General features: G+C 40.6%; 1 protein-coding gene across 10 annotated transcripts in view; it reads left to right on the top strand.

Annotated features, from left to right (window-relative positions):
* Positions 1-14,532, top strand: part of frmpd3 (FERM and PDZ domain containing 3) — a 112,057-nt gene that overhangs the window by 88,656 nt on the left and 8,869 nt on the right. For 5 of the 10 annotated variants that reach the window (XM_049027472.1, XM_049027470.1, XM_049027471.1 and 2 more), the window contains 10 exons: positions 2,325-2,437; positions 3,114-3,268; positions 3,547-3,649; positions 4,577-4,622; positions 5,015-5,119; positions 7,427-7,534; positions 12,701-12,832; positions 13,090-13,209; positions 13,483-13,619; positions 14,064-14,190. In XM_049027472.1, coding sequence (XP_048883429.1) covers positions 2,397-2,437; positions 3,114-3,268; positions 3,547-3,649; positions 4,577-4,622; positions 5,015-5,119; positions 7,427-7,534; positions 12,701-12,832; positions 13,090-13,209; positions 13,483-13,619; positions 14,064-14,190 — 1,074 coding nt within the window. In that variant the 5' untranslated portion in view covers positions 2,325-2,396. Of the gene's footprint in view, positions 1-2,324; positions 2,438-3,113; positions 3,269-3,546; positions 3,650-4,074; positions 5,120-5,422; positions 5,564-7,408; positions 7,535-12,700; positions 12,833-12,932; positions 12,997-13,089; positions 13,210-13,482; positions 13,620-14,063; positions 14,191-14,532 lie in introns of those variants that run through there. The other 5 variants (XM_049027475.1, XM_049027473.1, XM_049027474.1 and 2 more) reach the window with 5 other exon arrangements.

Genomic DNA, 14,532 nt, shown 5'->3' with positions numbered 1-14,532 from the left:
ATTCAGTATTTTCCATTAGAACATATATCTGGGCATAGTGCCATTTGGGCATCACAGGCAAGTGATGGATGGGGGGGCCCATTAATTTGTGGGGGCGGTGGGACTTCCGTGGGTGTGCAGACTGCAGACATCTGCGGCTGTCCAGCTCTTCAGTGACATCCCATAATGGGGAGTGGCGGTATGAAATATTCATCCTCCCCGTCACTGCCCCAGTCTTTTAAACTGACATGCTAGTTCACGGACGTCAAGCCCTTTTCAGGGAAACTTTTCCTGGAGTCACTGGGTGTCAGTATTCATTTGACGGCCATCGCACAGCTGTGTGTGAATATGCTATGAGAAGACTGGGAATACTGGAATTTGTGTCAAAAGCATTGCATTGTCCACATGTATATTACATGTTACCAATCCAAAATTAGCATTATCTATAATGAATTTGATCGCTTTTGGTGTCTGTTTCTGAGAATGTACGATGCTTCCTACAAACATTAGGTATAACGTATCTTAATTAAATGTACTTCCAAAGATAGCAGTGATGCTGTTCAATATGTTCACTAATAAGCAGCAAAGACCCTGTCAAAGGAATGTCACTACCAGTCATATAAGGGCTGCAATGTATGACTTTGAATTAAAGGATTTATTAGCAATTAGCAGGTAGCTACTACGTTCAAATTTTATCTAGCTAGTTCATCCGTCAGCACTTTTACTAAAATGATATTTAAAACATACTTATATAGCAAGTTAAATGACCAAACTGAGATACCCCTACCAAAAATCTGTTTAAATATATATTTAGCTAGCCGTAAAGATTTTTTTAATGACAGTGATGCAAGCTCTCATTAAAGGTTATTTGGCTGCCAAGTAAAGCCTGGAAGTTCTTTGAAAATGTCTGCATCTCCCTGTTTCATGGCTCCTTCAACATTTCTGTATCTCCACCATTCATTCTGATCAACAGAAACCAGCAAAGCATGAAACATATTTTGCACCAAGAAACCGTCTGATAACTTCTGTGGGGAAACTGTGCTGGATTTCATCCAAAGATGATTTCTCAGTAGATACATTGCTATAGCTATACAACCAAAGTAAGTAGCTAATATTTGCTTTTATGATTTTGGATCATTTATTTTGAGTCAGACATTTATTAGGGGAGTTCTGACTCGCTGATACGTTTTTTTTCCCTGCATTACATAATATAAGCGTTAGACCTCTGCTTCAACCACTTCTGCTCAGAATTCCATATCTGCACAGTTTTGGTGTGGAGACACGCTTGTGCAGTCACATCCTTTCTCGGCGCACTTAGACATGACCCAACGCAGTTAGATATTTGCACTATGCAAATTTCCTCTCCTTCGCTGTCTTTCCTTCCCTCAGCCTTTCACCCCCAACCCCTCGCTCCATCTCTCTCCTACACCCACACAGACAGGCACACTCACTGATAGGAAAATGAGAACATGCCACAGCATTAGAGTGCTGCGTAGCTCACTGTATGTTATTGTTCTGTTCGCCCGGTCCTTCATCAAAGCAGCCATTAGAGTCAGCAGTAGATTCATGTGCTTTCTGACAGATATATTTTTAACAATCCCAGGGTTCCTGCTCACTAAGAAACCATGTCTTTCCACCCGCAGTCCTCCTGTAGCTTCTATTCATCCTCACTGAAGGAACAGGATCAGGCCAGCTAACCACACTATGTTCGTGTTGTACGATTATAATGCTTGTTATCATCATATAATGTTTGCCATTAATGTATATTAAAGCTGTTAAGATATTTTATGATGTTGCGGTATACTTACAAGCGGCTTATGAATGTTCTATCAATGCATTATGAATATATTATGAAGGCGCAGTTATAGTAATACCTTGCTGTTTTCTTAATGTACCTGTTATCTTAAAATAAACAAAAAATTTCAGTCAGGGCTAAAAAAAATCAGAAAGCCAGTCCATGGGCCATATTTGGCCTGCTAAGCTATTTTTACTGGCCCACACAATCATTGATATAAAATTACAAAACGGGTAAAGTTTTATGTTCAAGCCCCATGAATAATCGCAAATACTATTGCTGTTTCTATACTGACACACAAAAATGAGTCTCCCCCCCCCAAAAAAAAGAAAAGAAATCTAACAAGTTTGCTATTGCAGCTTTCATGGGACACAAACATAACCATAATAAATGCTCCCTGCCAATATGGTGAAGCACTGTTTTAAGCCTCCACAGAAAATAATTGCCCAGGCCTTGTTTAGAGGGATTCTTGTGTGTTTTGCACTGTGCCTGTAAATGTGTGACATCTACAAATGTTCCTTGTGTAATACCATACTTGTTCTGGTTCCAGGTGAATGAGTATAGGACAGGAAGAGCACCTTGCCGTCAGACCACACTCCATCCTCGTCTCTCCTCTCAGGGGATGGCCCAGGTCCAAGATGGACACACAGACACTTGTGGAAGGTGTGTCGATTCACTTATGATGTTTCCCTTGTCTATGATTGTCATTGTTTCGTCACCTATCTGATATCATGAGGGATTCTTGTTAAGACACAAGTAAAATAGTCATTTATAGTCCTAGCTAATTGAACTACTGGGCTCTGGTTGGCACCCAGTAAATTTAGGCCAGTTTTGCACCTCCTACTCTTAGTATCAGATACTCAAACTGATCAACTCAGCTTCTGATCGAACTCAGAGGATCCCAGCACAGCTGTGTGTATGGTGGCCACCTAATCCATGTTGGCAGGACACTATGAACTAGCACCAGGTTTGTAAACTACCACTTCAGTTAAAAAGACCTAGATTTCATTTTAGTGCTGACTTCTTGCTGTGTGCTGATTGGCCAGTCTCCTACAATCATGCATGTGTCACTAACGTTAATGTGAAACAGCTGGATGAGTCTTTCAATCAAGGAAACAAACAGTAAAAGCATGTGAAGACCCGAGCTAATTAGCCAAGCACACGAGCCTTTCCATTATAAAGTAGTTTGTAAAACGTGAAGTAGTTCATAGTGTCCCCTTGACATGGATTAGGCAGTCACCCTAGCTGTGTGGCTTTTGATTAATAAAAGAGGACGAGATGCTGCTGGAGTAGCATTCAGTTATTAAGGCATCTGCACCTTCGTCTGTGTGTGACCCAGCCCTGCGATGTTAGAGGAGAGCTACAATGGGATGGACAGTGGTAGCCTGACCCCTGGATCAGCTCGACAGGTCTGCATTCTGCGCCACCCCAGCCACGGATTTGGCTTCATCGCCGGTAGCGAGAGGCCTGTCATCATCCGTTCAGTCTCAGCCGGTAGGGCACCCAGAGGTCTCACACGCAGCCTTGCGCTCACGCTCCTGTTGCGATGTTGCTCCCATGGCCTCAGCATTCTTCACCGTTCTCTCCTCTGTGCCCGCTCTGCCCATCTGTTGTACCCGTCCACCTGCGTGCCAACGGCACAGCCCTCAATTCGCTGTGCTATGCAACTCCTTCGAGCCCTTCCATTCCAGACCTTAGCGCTGTGTAAGTCGTCATGTATCTCTCTCTCGGTGTCTCCCGCGCTGTGACTTTCCGTTCCTTTGGCGTCCAAGACGGTCCCTCTGAGGGCAAGCTATTGCCAGGAGACCAGATTCTGACTATCAACAACGAGCCAGTGAGTGACGTGCCAAGGGAGAGAGTCATAGACCTTGTAAGGTAACATCCTTTTACTGTACTGGGGATGGGAGGTGGGAGCAAGGCTTTTTGCTGTGAACTGTAAGCTGTGCATCGGCTTATACACTTCAGTCATTCATGATAATGTGCTCTGCAATTGCAATGTAAGGGAAAACACATTCATAACGAATAATAATGCTTTCATAAAGCCTTATGAACACGGCCATAAATATTTAGCAACATTCATAACACATCATAGCCAGGTCTATTGTGCATTATGAATGCTCTATGAAGCTCTCATTTGTAATGCACTGTAGATACCTTTATGATGCATTAAATTGGTCAGTATAAGCATTATCAATGCTTTGTACTGCATTATAAAGGTATCTGAAATGAAATTATAGATGTGAGCTTCATAAGGCAGTCATAAAGCATAATAAACATGGCTATAATGTGTTAATGCCTTTTTGTATTTATAGCCAATGCTTTTTAAATGCATTATAATGCATTATGAATGTGTTTATAAATTACTAAAAGCGTGGCCTTAGTAAATTGTTACCGAAAAGTCAAATAAAAAAACTAGGCATGCAACTATTCATTTTTACTTCTCAACTAATTTCATGGTACAACAGTTTAAATACAGAAACACACGGGAATAAAAGGTTGGTAAAAATGTTCAATCAGTTGCACAGATAGGGTAAAGCCCTAAGCCTTTGTAACAATTTCTGTTTCGGAAAGGCATCAGCTTCTGCCCTGGGCCACTTCCTGTGTCACCTTTGTGTGAATGATTATGACGCACTCGGTGAACAGCGTACAGTCCAGTAGCAATTGATCGATAAAGTAATTTCCTGAAGCATCATTATTAAGCAGGACTCGGCCAGCTCAGATACCCTCAACTCACAAGAGATTACATTTGACCCTGTGATAGCATAAAATCAGGCTCATTCAAGCTTTCACTCCTGTCCATAGGAGCTGCAAGGAATCTATTGTTCTTACTGTACTGCAGCCACAACAGGTGAGAACAGTATAATCCTTCTCAAAACGTCAAGCCACTTCAGCCTGAAAAAATATACCTTATGTGTTTGGAGAAATTCAATTGTTCCCACGCAAACATAAATTTGGAGTTATGTATAATTTTCTTCATCCTCCCCACATAGTCATACAGTCTTGTGGAATCAAGTACGTAATGAAACTTTAATATTGCCATTCAAATTGCATTAACCTTCAAACTAAACCTCATGCTTTATGTGATAAAATAAAACGGCCCAGTCGAATAAATGTATATACCTTTAACTGATCAGTTTTCCTGTGGCGAGAGACAAGTATTCTTCATTAACTTTATGGAGGTGATTTATGTTGCTCCTGAGTGTTAATCAACCTGCTTTCCTCCTGCTATCCTGTTCTCAGTCACCCAAGTCTGCCTTTATTAGCGCAGCCAAGAAAGCGCGTCTCCGGACAAACCCACCAAAAGTGCGTTTCTCTGAGCAAGTCTCAATCAGCGATCCAGACTCAGTATGTCCTACCGCCAGATCAACACGCTCACAGCCCTTGCATGTGACCCTTCATTATCCCTGCCATGCTCTGCATCCTCCCGGCTCCCAATACCACTATTCACTTAACTACATCAGCCTTCCTTAAGCTACTCTTGTCATAATTTTTAACCTATACAATTCATATCAGCTCTAGGAACCGTCATCATACCTCTAACCATCCAAGTGCAATTCCACGTCGATTTTCTTTACTTGATCCTACTCTACCATGTTCCACCTTCGACGTTTTTATGACTTTCAAAAAAAGAGTGAACACATTTTGCAGGTCACACAAGAAGAAAATGCTTTGAAAATACCCATGTTGGGCTTTGAAGGACTTTCTCCCTGAATACCACTCTACAAGAAGCCAGAGTCAAGTATTGACAACTGGGCACTTGCATAACTTATGACACTTTAGATCTCTACGGTATGTCAGTGCCGTGCATTGTTAGCACTCGTATTAATTAAATGCCTTGCATTGATCTTTCTTTCTCCACATGGAGAATATATGCCTTAATATTTGCCATGAAGCTAAGACAAAGGAAAAGAGCCACCTCAGATGTTGTTTGATCTAATGATCTTAGGCAAAAGGAGCCTTTTTTGGTATCTTATTTTTTTGTTGTCTGCTAAAAGAGGCCATAAACTTAACGGGGGCTCTCATTCAAAATCCATCCATGGCACTCCAAAGTACAGTTAAGCACTCACTGTTATGTCTTGTGTGATCACCAGGAGTTGTTGGGGATTGATTATATCGTGCCTGCTCAACTTTGCACCAAGTCTTGCATGAGCAACAAGTAACAACAGGCAGGGAAAAATATGAGGAGCACCATCTGGCTTCCGCATTGGTTAATTTGATCATATCAGACTCCGCTTGCTTCCTGTCGTGCACAAGGCCGAATGAATTGACCTGCAGTCTGAAATAAATAGGCCTGTTTGATTTCTCATTTAGGCTGAATGGCCATCTGCAGCTCTGTCATTCTCCCGCAGTCCCGTACTCACCTCTCACACACACTATTTATACTAACTAACTATAATCACAAAAAATTCTGCTCAGAAGAAAAAGTGGAGAACTGCGATGATACTTTGAATCACAGAGCTTGGAGGGGTCAGGTCTGAGCCTGTGAAAGTAGAGACAGTTTCTGGACTGACCCCTGTAAGATTTCCTATAAGAGTTTTCCCTATACAAAAATGTTCTGAGGGCAGAAGAAGAAATGATTGGTTCAGAGAGATAACCAATCAGATGTAGAGGAGGTGGATCCAAGCAACTAGGTGAGGTAGGACCAACCGATCAGATGTCTTGGACCCACCTCCTCAACAATCTAATTGGTTCAGAAAGATAACCAATCATTGTTCCTTATACCCTAACACCATTTTCGTGTAAATAAAACTCCCACAAGCTGTAAGAGTCCTGATAGATTATTGAGGTACCTGCGGGTTGTGGAAATGTCAGTCTCCTTTCGAAAAGGATGCTCTATGATGGCCAGTGTGGAAAAGTTAGGAAATTAATATGAATCCCATTCACAAATAGTTTACCACATTCTGTAATTCACATAGGCCACTGCTGATTCTTTTAATGAACAAGTTTAGAAACACTGGAATAAAAGTCTAAAAGCCATTAATAAAGTCTTTGCCAATCCAGGTGATTCAAAAGAGCACACCAAGTAATACAGATTGTCTTTTAACGTTTTTATGAAATCACCATAACAGTACTAATTCATTATACCCACTGTTGGGGAAGTTAATCACAAAGTAACCCATTACAGACAGAAGTAGAAAGTTCAGGTTCAGAAGATATGAATCCAGATCAAGGTTTTGTTTCAACCATCCAATTGAGTATGAAGAGTCACGGTCACAGAGTACTCAGCTGGTTGGTTGAAATAAAACCTTGGTCTGGATTTGTACTTTCTGGACCTGAACTTTCCATCTTTGTCTCTAATGGATTGCTTTGTAAGTAACTTCCCCAACACTGATTGTACCCCACATTTCTCATAAGTTTGCTGTAGAGCCCCAGGAGAGCTGCGTGCTCTAAGTTATTTCTTGTACTTTGAAAGATGTGTAGAAAACCTAAAAATCTGCTTGTCTGCTAATTCCTGAGCTCTCCCTCCAAAAACAGCTGCTATGGTCATTCTAATCTGTACCTTTTCTTTGCAATTATTGAATTTATAATACTGACCTTTGTAAGCTACTACCTCATACTTTCCTTTTTCTACTCCTTGTTTTCGTTCTGCTTGTCTGTTTCTCATTTTGTCTCTTTCTCCCTCTCCCATCCCAATCTTCCATCCACTCTCAGACCATGCTGAAGGACGACTCTTTGCTACTCATTCCTAATGTGCTGAAGGTGTTCCTAGAGAATGGACAGATTAAGTCCTTTACATTTGACAGCCGTACCACTGTGAGGGTAAGTTGTGTGATGGTGCCTTCACAGAACAGGAGTATAATTATTATATAATTCAATGTTGCATGTAAACTAAACCAATTAGAACTCACGGAGATTTAACAAAACCACACTGTTAGGGCATCCTGTGGTGGTAGGGGCTATAAGGAGTCCTCCTCTATTATGTAATGTGAGTTGTCATTAATTGAAGCGGACTTTTATTTTGAAATGTGGAGTGAAAGGCTGCAGGGGGAAAAAGGGTGATATACTTTATGAGTTTAGCGGTTCTGGTTTAGGCAGTGTAATTTGTGCTGTATGGCCATCATTACAGTTAGATTTAAATTAAACCTGGTAATCCTGTTCGTTTGGAGTCTGAAAATTCACCCAAGGAGCAGAACGATAGAAGACTGCAAATAGCATGAGAGACCAAATTAAGGATTACAGTTGGTTCACCAAGCAGCTTTAAATGTGCTTATAGTTAATTTCCCAGAAATAGTAAAGGTCCAATATTTCATCTTCTTAAATCATTATGTCTAGATATATAGTGCTGGAAGATCCATAGAAGCTGTTGAGTTCTGGCATTTCAAAAGGGTGAGAACTTGAGAAAATGACTTTTGCCTGTCTGAAGCAGGTCTACCCCATCTCTCAAGTGTAGGCAATGAAGGACACTGGCATCTTAAAGAGGGTTTAAAACTGCTCCAGTACAAGATTGCACTCATTCTCTTCCTTGAAGTATTTTTATGCTGTCTCTCTCCTACGAAATAATTAAATGTGCTCAGTTTAAAAGTAAATGAATATCAATATACATTTGCTTTGCTTAGTATTATCCATCCATCAGAAATGCATCTCTCACATCATATTATGAAGCAAGAATCATGATCTTTGGGAAACCATTATTCCATGAGGCAAAGGACAGGTACACTAGCTAAGACCTTAGATCAGCAGCATACTTCATCTCTCCACAACCGTACGCCATCAGTTTCTGCTTAATGCATCAGTATCTTACAGAAATGCTGCACGCATGAACTAAAGTTCTCCTAGCTAGTGTAATTATTGCTGTCTTTGTAGTGTGGGTAAGTAGTACCTTTCCCTGGGCTTAAAACACTTCACTTCAGTTTGATGATTAGAGAAAAAAGACATACATTAACATTTATTTTCTTTTCATATATACAGTATTATAAACATAGCAGGGCAACTCCTTTAATGTTCTATGGCTAGAACACACCACAGTGCACCTGGGTCGCCATTATGTGCTTTAATTACAGTCTTTCGCCTCATTTGTGGCGTCAGAGTGAACTTACAATTGTGCAGCATTTAAACAGTCTGGGACTATTTTTTAGAATGGCAGGCAGACAGCATGAACTGGAAAGATCTCAGACTTTGATCTGGGTGACATGGAAGTGCAGGGGAAACTTGTTTTCCATTTCTATTCTTTTCATATATATTTGAATCTAATGCTATGGCCATTAGCATGCATGTCTCTTCTGGACTGTGGTTAGGTCGTAACATAGTCATGAGCTGCCATTCAGTTTACCTGTATTGCTTACAAAAGAACCATCTTTAAGGAAAGCCATTATAAAGAAAATGACAACCAAAATACTGTAACACAAAAATAGTTTGAACAATATACACAGTAGTATTCATGTATTTAACCTGGGCTGAAATAACAGGAATACCCCCGACCTGCACAACTTCTTCTGTTCGGTTTCTCTCTTTCTGTCCTTTCCTCTTTCTTCCAAAGTTTGTCAGTAGGAACCTACAGCTTTTGTGAAGGTACCGGCTCCACCCTTCCAGTCCAATACGAGGTGGCAACGGGGGTGGAGAGAGAAAACAGGAGGAAAAAGCAAAACTGTGCAATGTTGTATCATTGTGCTAAAACTCGATGTAAACCCAGCGTGATTAATGCCAGGGATTGTCAACAGATATTTTTAAATGGCAGTGTCCGCCCGCATCAGACAATTTCCATGTCATTTCTGACCAGGGTTCACGCACATTCACTTGTTAATTTACTACCTATTTGTCTTTAATGCATATGCTAGAACAGCTCATTCAATGAGGTGGATTGGCCTTTATCCACATCGTGTGTCACAAGGTTCAGTGGATCAAACCTTGAATTGTCATCGGTATTAGTGTTTGATGACGGGAGCGCAGTTTATATTAGAGTAACGGTAAATTGAAAATGGCTGTTTTATTTGTGAATGCCAGTATTAATGCTTTTATTTGGAGGGTGCTGGGGAGATTTTAAGTAAAGATATATAACAGAATTGATACTGCAGAAATGTGTATATTGATCTACATTTGGTTTTAAAAACTATAAAGATATGCATGACTTAAGTGTGACTCCAGTTCAAGTCGCTAACTCGAGCCCCCATCTGTAGTTCCTCCCTTGTGACCCCCCAGATAGGATAAGCTCACCATGACCCTGAAATGGGTTAGCAGTCCTAGAAGATGTATGAAATAGAAAAGTATTTTATAGTTGGTATACTGTTCAAAATATAATGATCCTGGTAGAAATCTTGCTTCTAATATAATTCATTGTTCCAAATGTTCTTATTTCAAAAGTACATCGCTGGCATTTTGTGTGATTCATTGACAAAGGAAATGTGATACTGGTTTATGAGCTGGCCAGTTAAAATTTATCGTTGGCTGGAGCACTGAATTATCTCCACCACCTTACACTTGTCAAAGGCCAGCCGCTGTTAGAGTAATGAGATTATTTGTACGTCATTTGCAATCCTGGTTTTTCACATAGGATTTTGAGCAGAAGAATTAAGGAAGTCCTCAGCTTCAGCTACTAGGAAAAGTAACCTAAAAAAGTCATTTTCTGAAAGTTGGACTAGTTAGTACATTCTAATGTTTTTAATTTCATCTTGTCTGGGCATACAAAATCCCAAGAGGTATGAATGAAATCAATAAAAGTACCAGGTCCACAGTTAGAAATTAATCTCTCTTTTTTTTTGGGGGGGGGGGGGGGGGGGGGGGGGAGTGAGGGGTCCAGCAACCCAACAGATAAGTCTCTCCCAGTTGATTTCAACCACTCTGGGGGTTCCCCTCAATAGATTTCACCCACCAACCAGGGGGGCGGGAGAAAATCACAGGACTATGTGGCTAAGACTGTGTCTCATTTACACCCACTGCTCAATTCCCCTGCTCAAGAAAAGAATCATTATCGGCAACCAACAGGGGACGAGAGCGCCTTCTCGAAAAACATACAGCCGTCACCAGCATTTTTTTATTTTTACAGTTATCACTCATGTTAAACATATTGCTAAAGGCTATTACAGCAGGGCTTCTCCCTGGACTATTATGCTACATCTTGTGAATGCCCTTAGCCGTCACACTACATTTGCACAGTGATACAGGCGCACAGACAGCAAAACAGCTGAAAATCAAATCCAAAGATGACCCAGGCATCATTTTCATCATCACTCAACCCAGCAGAAAGTTACTGCAGTATGATGTTCCACAGATCCCAGTAGGTCCCATGAGGCAGCATTTCTTGGGACGATGCTCCAGTCCACAATGGAGCACATGTTGTTAATGCGTTGTGTGGGGAGAGCACTTTTTTCAACATCCAGGCCTTTCATAATTGCCAGCCTTCAATCCTATACTGATTTTACTGGACTGTCTGAGGCGGCACCAACAATGGCAATTTCTGCCTGCAGCTCACTCAGAGCATTTCATCCGTTATGTCCTGAAAGCACGCAGTGGTCCAACAGTGATTTTGCCCTGTGCTTCCATTTTCGGCAGCTGGCTGTCATTTAGCCAGCTAATGTTGTAAAAAAAACAGATATTACAAGATATTACATAAATGTTTGGCATGCACATACAGACATCAGGTTTACAACATCATTTTTTAAAACACAATGTAGATGCATGTACACCTGCTTCACTGAATGTCCCCTGTTCCAGTTTATATCATTTGTATTTCTGGCATCTTTTAAACAAAAATGATTATATTTTTAACCTATAGATTTGGCATATGTATGGAAATCCATACACTAATACACACCAACCTTTATGTTTATTTGGACCTATTTTGAATATGTTACGTTTGTAAGTCACAGGACCAACACGATGCAGTAAACTGGCGATTTTATGTTTTAGTTTGCCTTGTATCTCTGTGCCCTTGGAAATGTGCTCCGCTTACTATTTCACAGCTTTGTTTGGCAGATTTTAAAATACTCCTGGCAGATGTGTTTCCCAAAACCTTGAAACTCTTGTGGAATTCGGCGAGTGAAAAGGAACAGCACACAAACAAGGGCTACTAATCAAATACACATCCAGTTCTACTCAAGACTGAACAAAGGTTACACTACAGTAACTGTATGTCACGTGGCCCATCTGGGGTCCCCGAGGGCCTCGTTGGGAAACACAAACTGAATATCAGTAACATCCCTATCACCTGTCTGATCTGTCTTTTTACACAATATGCATGCGATCAATAGCTTTTTACTAATCTAACATATAACGTTTTCCCAGCATGTTATGAACCATTTTCAAAGTTAATTTGAATATGTCTGTTTAAGGCATTCTGCACTTTCAATACCAAAAGATCACAAGAAATATTTTATAATTAACTTGGATCTTTCTTTTACCCGGTGAATAATGGGCAAAGTCCTTGAATGTTCTAAGCTGGGACCGGTGTTTTCAAAAGGATTTGGTAAATAAATGAAAAATCTACTCCATCACAGGAATTAGTGGTGCTGGAATGATGAGTTGAACATCTAGGGCACATCTATTATCACATTCAGAGGAAGCTGGAGAAAAATATCGATGCCATGCAGAAAAACCCAAAAAATGCAATGAAATGAATGCCAGCTAAAATTACTGTTGTTTTCTCAGGAAGACTAGAGTTCTGAAGGTTGTGAACATCTAGTAGTCAGTGTTCTATCGATCCAACTTCCAAACACTAATCCTAGTCAGTTCAGAAGGGCTTGGCAAGTACCACACCACAGATGTGATGTCAGTCTATCACACAGTCATACACTATAAACTTGAGTATGTTTTTAATTGTATATATTGTTTATCTTTGTGAAGGAGTAGATTTTAGAGCAGGTTTTGGAGAGTATCTCACAAAATATTAACTGATGAACTCCTGCTTATGCTGTAGCTTAATTTAATGGGAATTCCTCTTTAGATACTTATATACATCTGTTTTGTTGGTTTCTCTCTCCTCACATCCCCCAGGATGTCATCTCCTCTCTGCAGGACCGGCTGTCCTTGCGTTACATTGAGCATTTTGCCCTTGTTCTGGAGTCTGGTGGACTCCATCAGAACCAGCGGCTGCACCTTCTACAGGACACCCAGCCCCTGTCCCATGTAAGTCTGCTTCCTCATTCAATCAATGCTATTGTCTGTCTCATTCTGTCATGTTTTTTTTCCTGACGGGAATTCTCCTTTGTAATCTTTCCTTCAAAAGAACTTGGATGGGTCTGATTCTGTCTAATCCTCCTGATTATGATGATCTTGTACAGAGAGATACAGTATGTGTCACAATCCTATGGGGGACTGGATGTGATTATGAATACCCTCATATTTATGTGTTCTATGTGGTAACACAATACTTGTCTTGTTAGGTAGTACAGAGGACCTACTTCCAGGGCATGAAGTGTCTGTTTCGCATCTGCTATTTTCCCAAGGACCCTGCAGACCTCTTGAGGAGAGATCCCGCAGCTTTTGAGTATTTGTACATCCAGGTATATCTGTATTGCTTCAGCATAAATCGTCCTCCTCATCAGCTGTGGTCCTTTGTGTGTCCCTTTTCACGACTGAAACATTTCTGAATATTTGTATTTGCATACTTTGGTTCTCTCATCTAATATGTTTATGTTTAAGATTTGTAATTCATGTTTGTAATGCATATCTTACCTGATTTTAAAGAATGAATGTTTGAGTGAAAACCCTGGTAATGTAGGAATAACGGATATATTGGCTGTGACTGGCATGTACATTCACTGTATCCACCACAGAGTCGTAATGATGTTATTAAGGAACGCTTCGGAATCGACTGGAAGTCTGACATCACACTGAAGCTGGCAGCTCTCCATATCTACATTACAGTTTCTGCTGCTAGGCCGAACCAAAAGATCTCGCTTAAGCACGTCGAGTAAGTCCTGCCACTCAGAGCTCCAAAAAAATTCAGAAAATTCTGGATTGCACAGTGCTTACTATTATTAAAATGCCTCAAGATCTTTTAGTTTTCTGTGGCAAATGGTTTTTAACCTTTCTTCTCTTTGAATCCCTTAACAATTGTAACGAGCTCAAACTATAATCTGATAATTATCAATCCGAAAAATGATAGTATATTGTAATTTCTAATTTGAAGAAACATCACTGGTCCATGAGCACATTTTGTAAGCTGGAAAGCATCCTAATAATATATCTTAATTTACAAAATTTAAAATATGATTATAAATATCAGACATTGCACACGTGAATTAGGAAGCCCAGCTTGGTCCATCCAGTAGTGATGGTACAGTGCTATTCGGAAAGCTCTGCACAAGTGACTATACAATGAAAACTCAACTTCTTCTGTCTCTCATTGCCTTAGAAAGGAGTGGGGTCTTGAGCCTTTTCTTCCCCTCACTCTGCTACCCACTGTAAAAGAAAAAAATGTCTGCAAATCCCTTTCCCAGCTGCTTAAGACCTACCAACACCCCCCGCCTGCTGGCAATAAGGTACTTCAGTTCAATGCAATGTGCCCTAAATTGCAGGAGGTTAAAGGTAGGGATGTACCATATTACATGGTAACAATAAATATAATCACCAGAAGTACTGAGAATGAAAGACTGCTTTAGTCATAATTAGAATGTTTTGTGTGGGGTAGTGGAGGAGCCAGCATTAGACCCCTCTGACACTTTCAATCAATCCATTTATCATGATTTAAAGCGGGGCGGCATGGTGGTGGACTTGCTAAATTGCCCGTAGGAGTGCATGTGTGAGTGAATGGTGTGTGAGTGAGTGGTGTGTGAGTGAATTGTGTATGAGTGAATGGTTTATAAGTGAATGGTGTGTAAGTG

This window comes from Brienomyrus brachyistius, chromosome 10 (genome assembly GCF_023856365.1).
Source record: "Brienomyrus brachyistius isolate T26 chromosome 10, BBRACH_0.4, whole genome shotgun sequence".
NCBI classification, from domain to species: domain Eukaryota; kingdom Metazoa; phylum Chordata; class Actinopteri; order Osteoglossiformes; family Mormyridae; genus Brienomyrus; species Brienomyrus brachyistius.
Note: the sequence above shows the minus strand (reverse complement) of the source record. Positions and strands in the feature narration are given on the sequence as shown.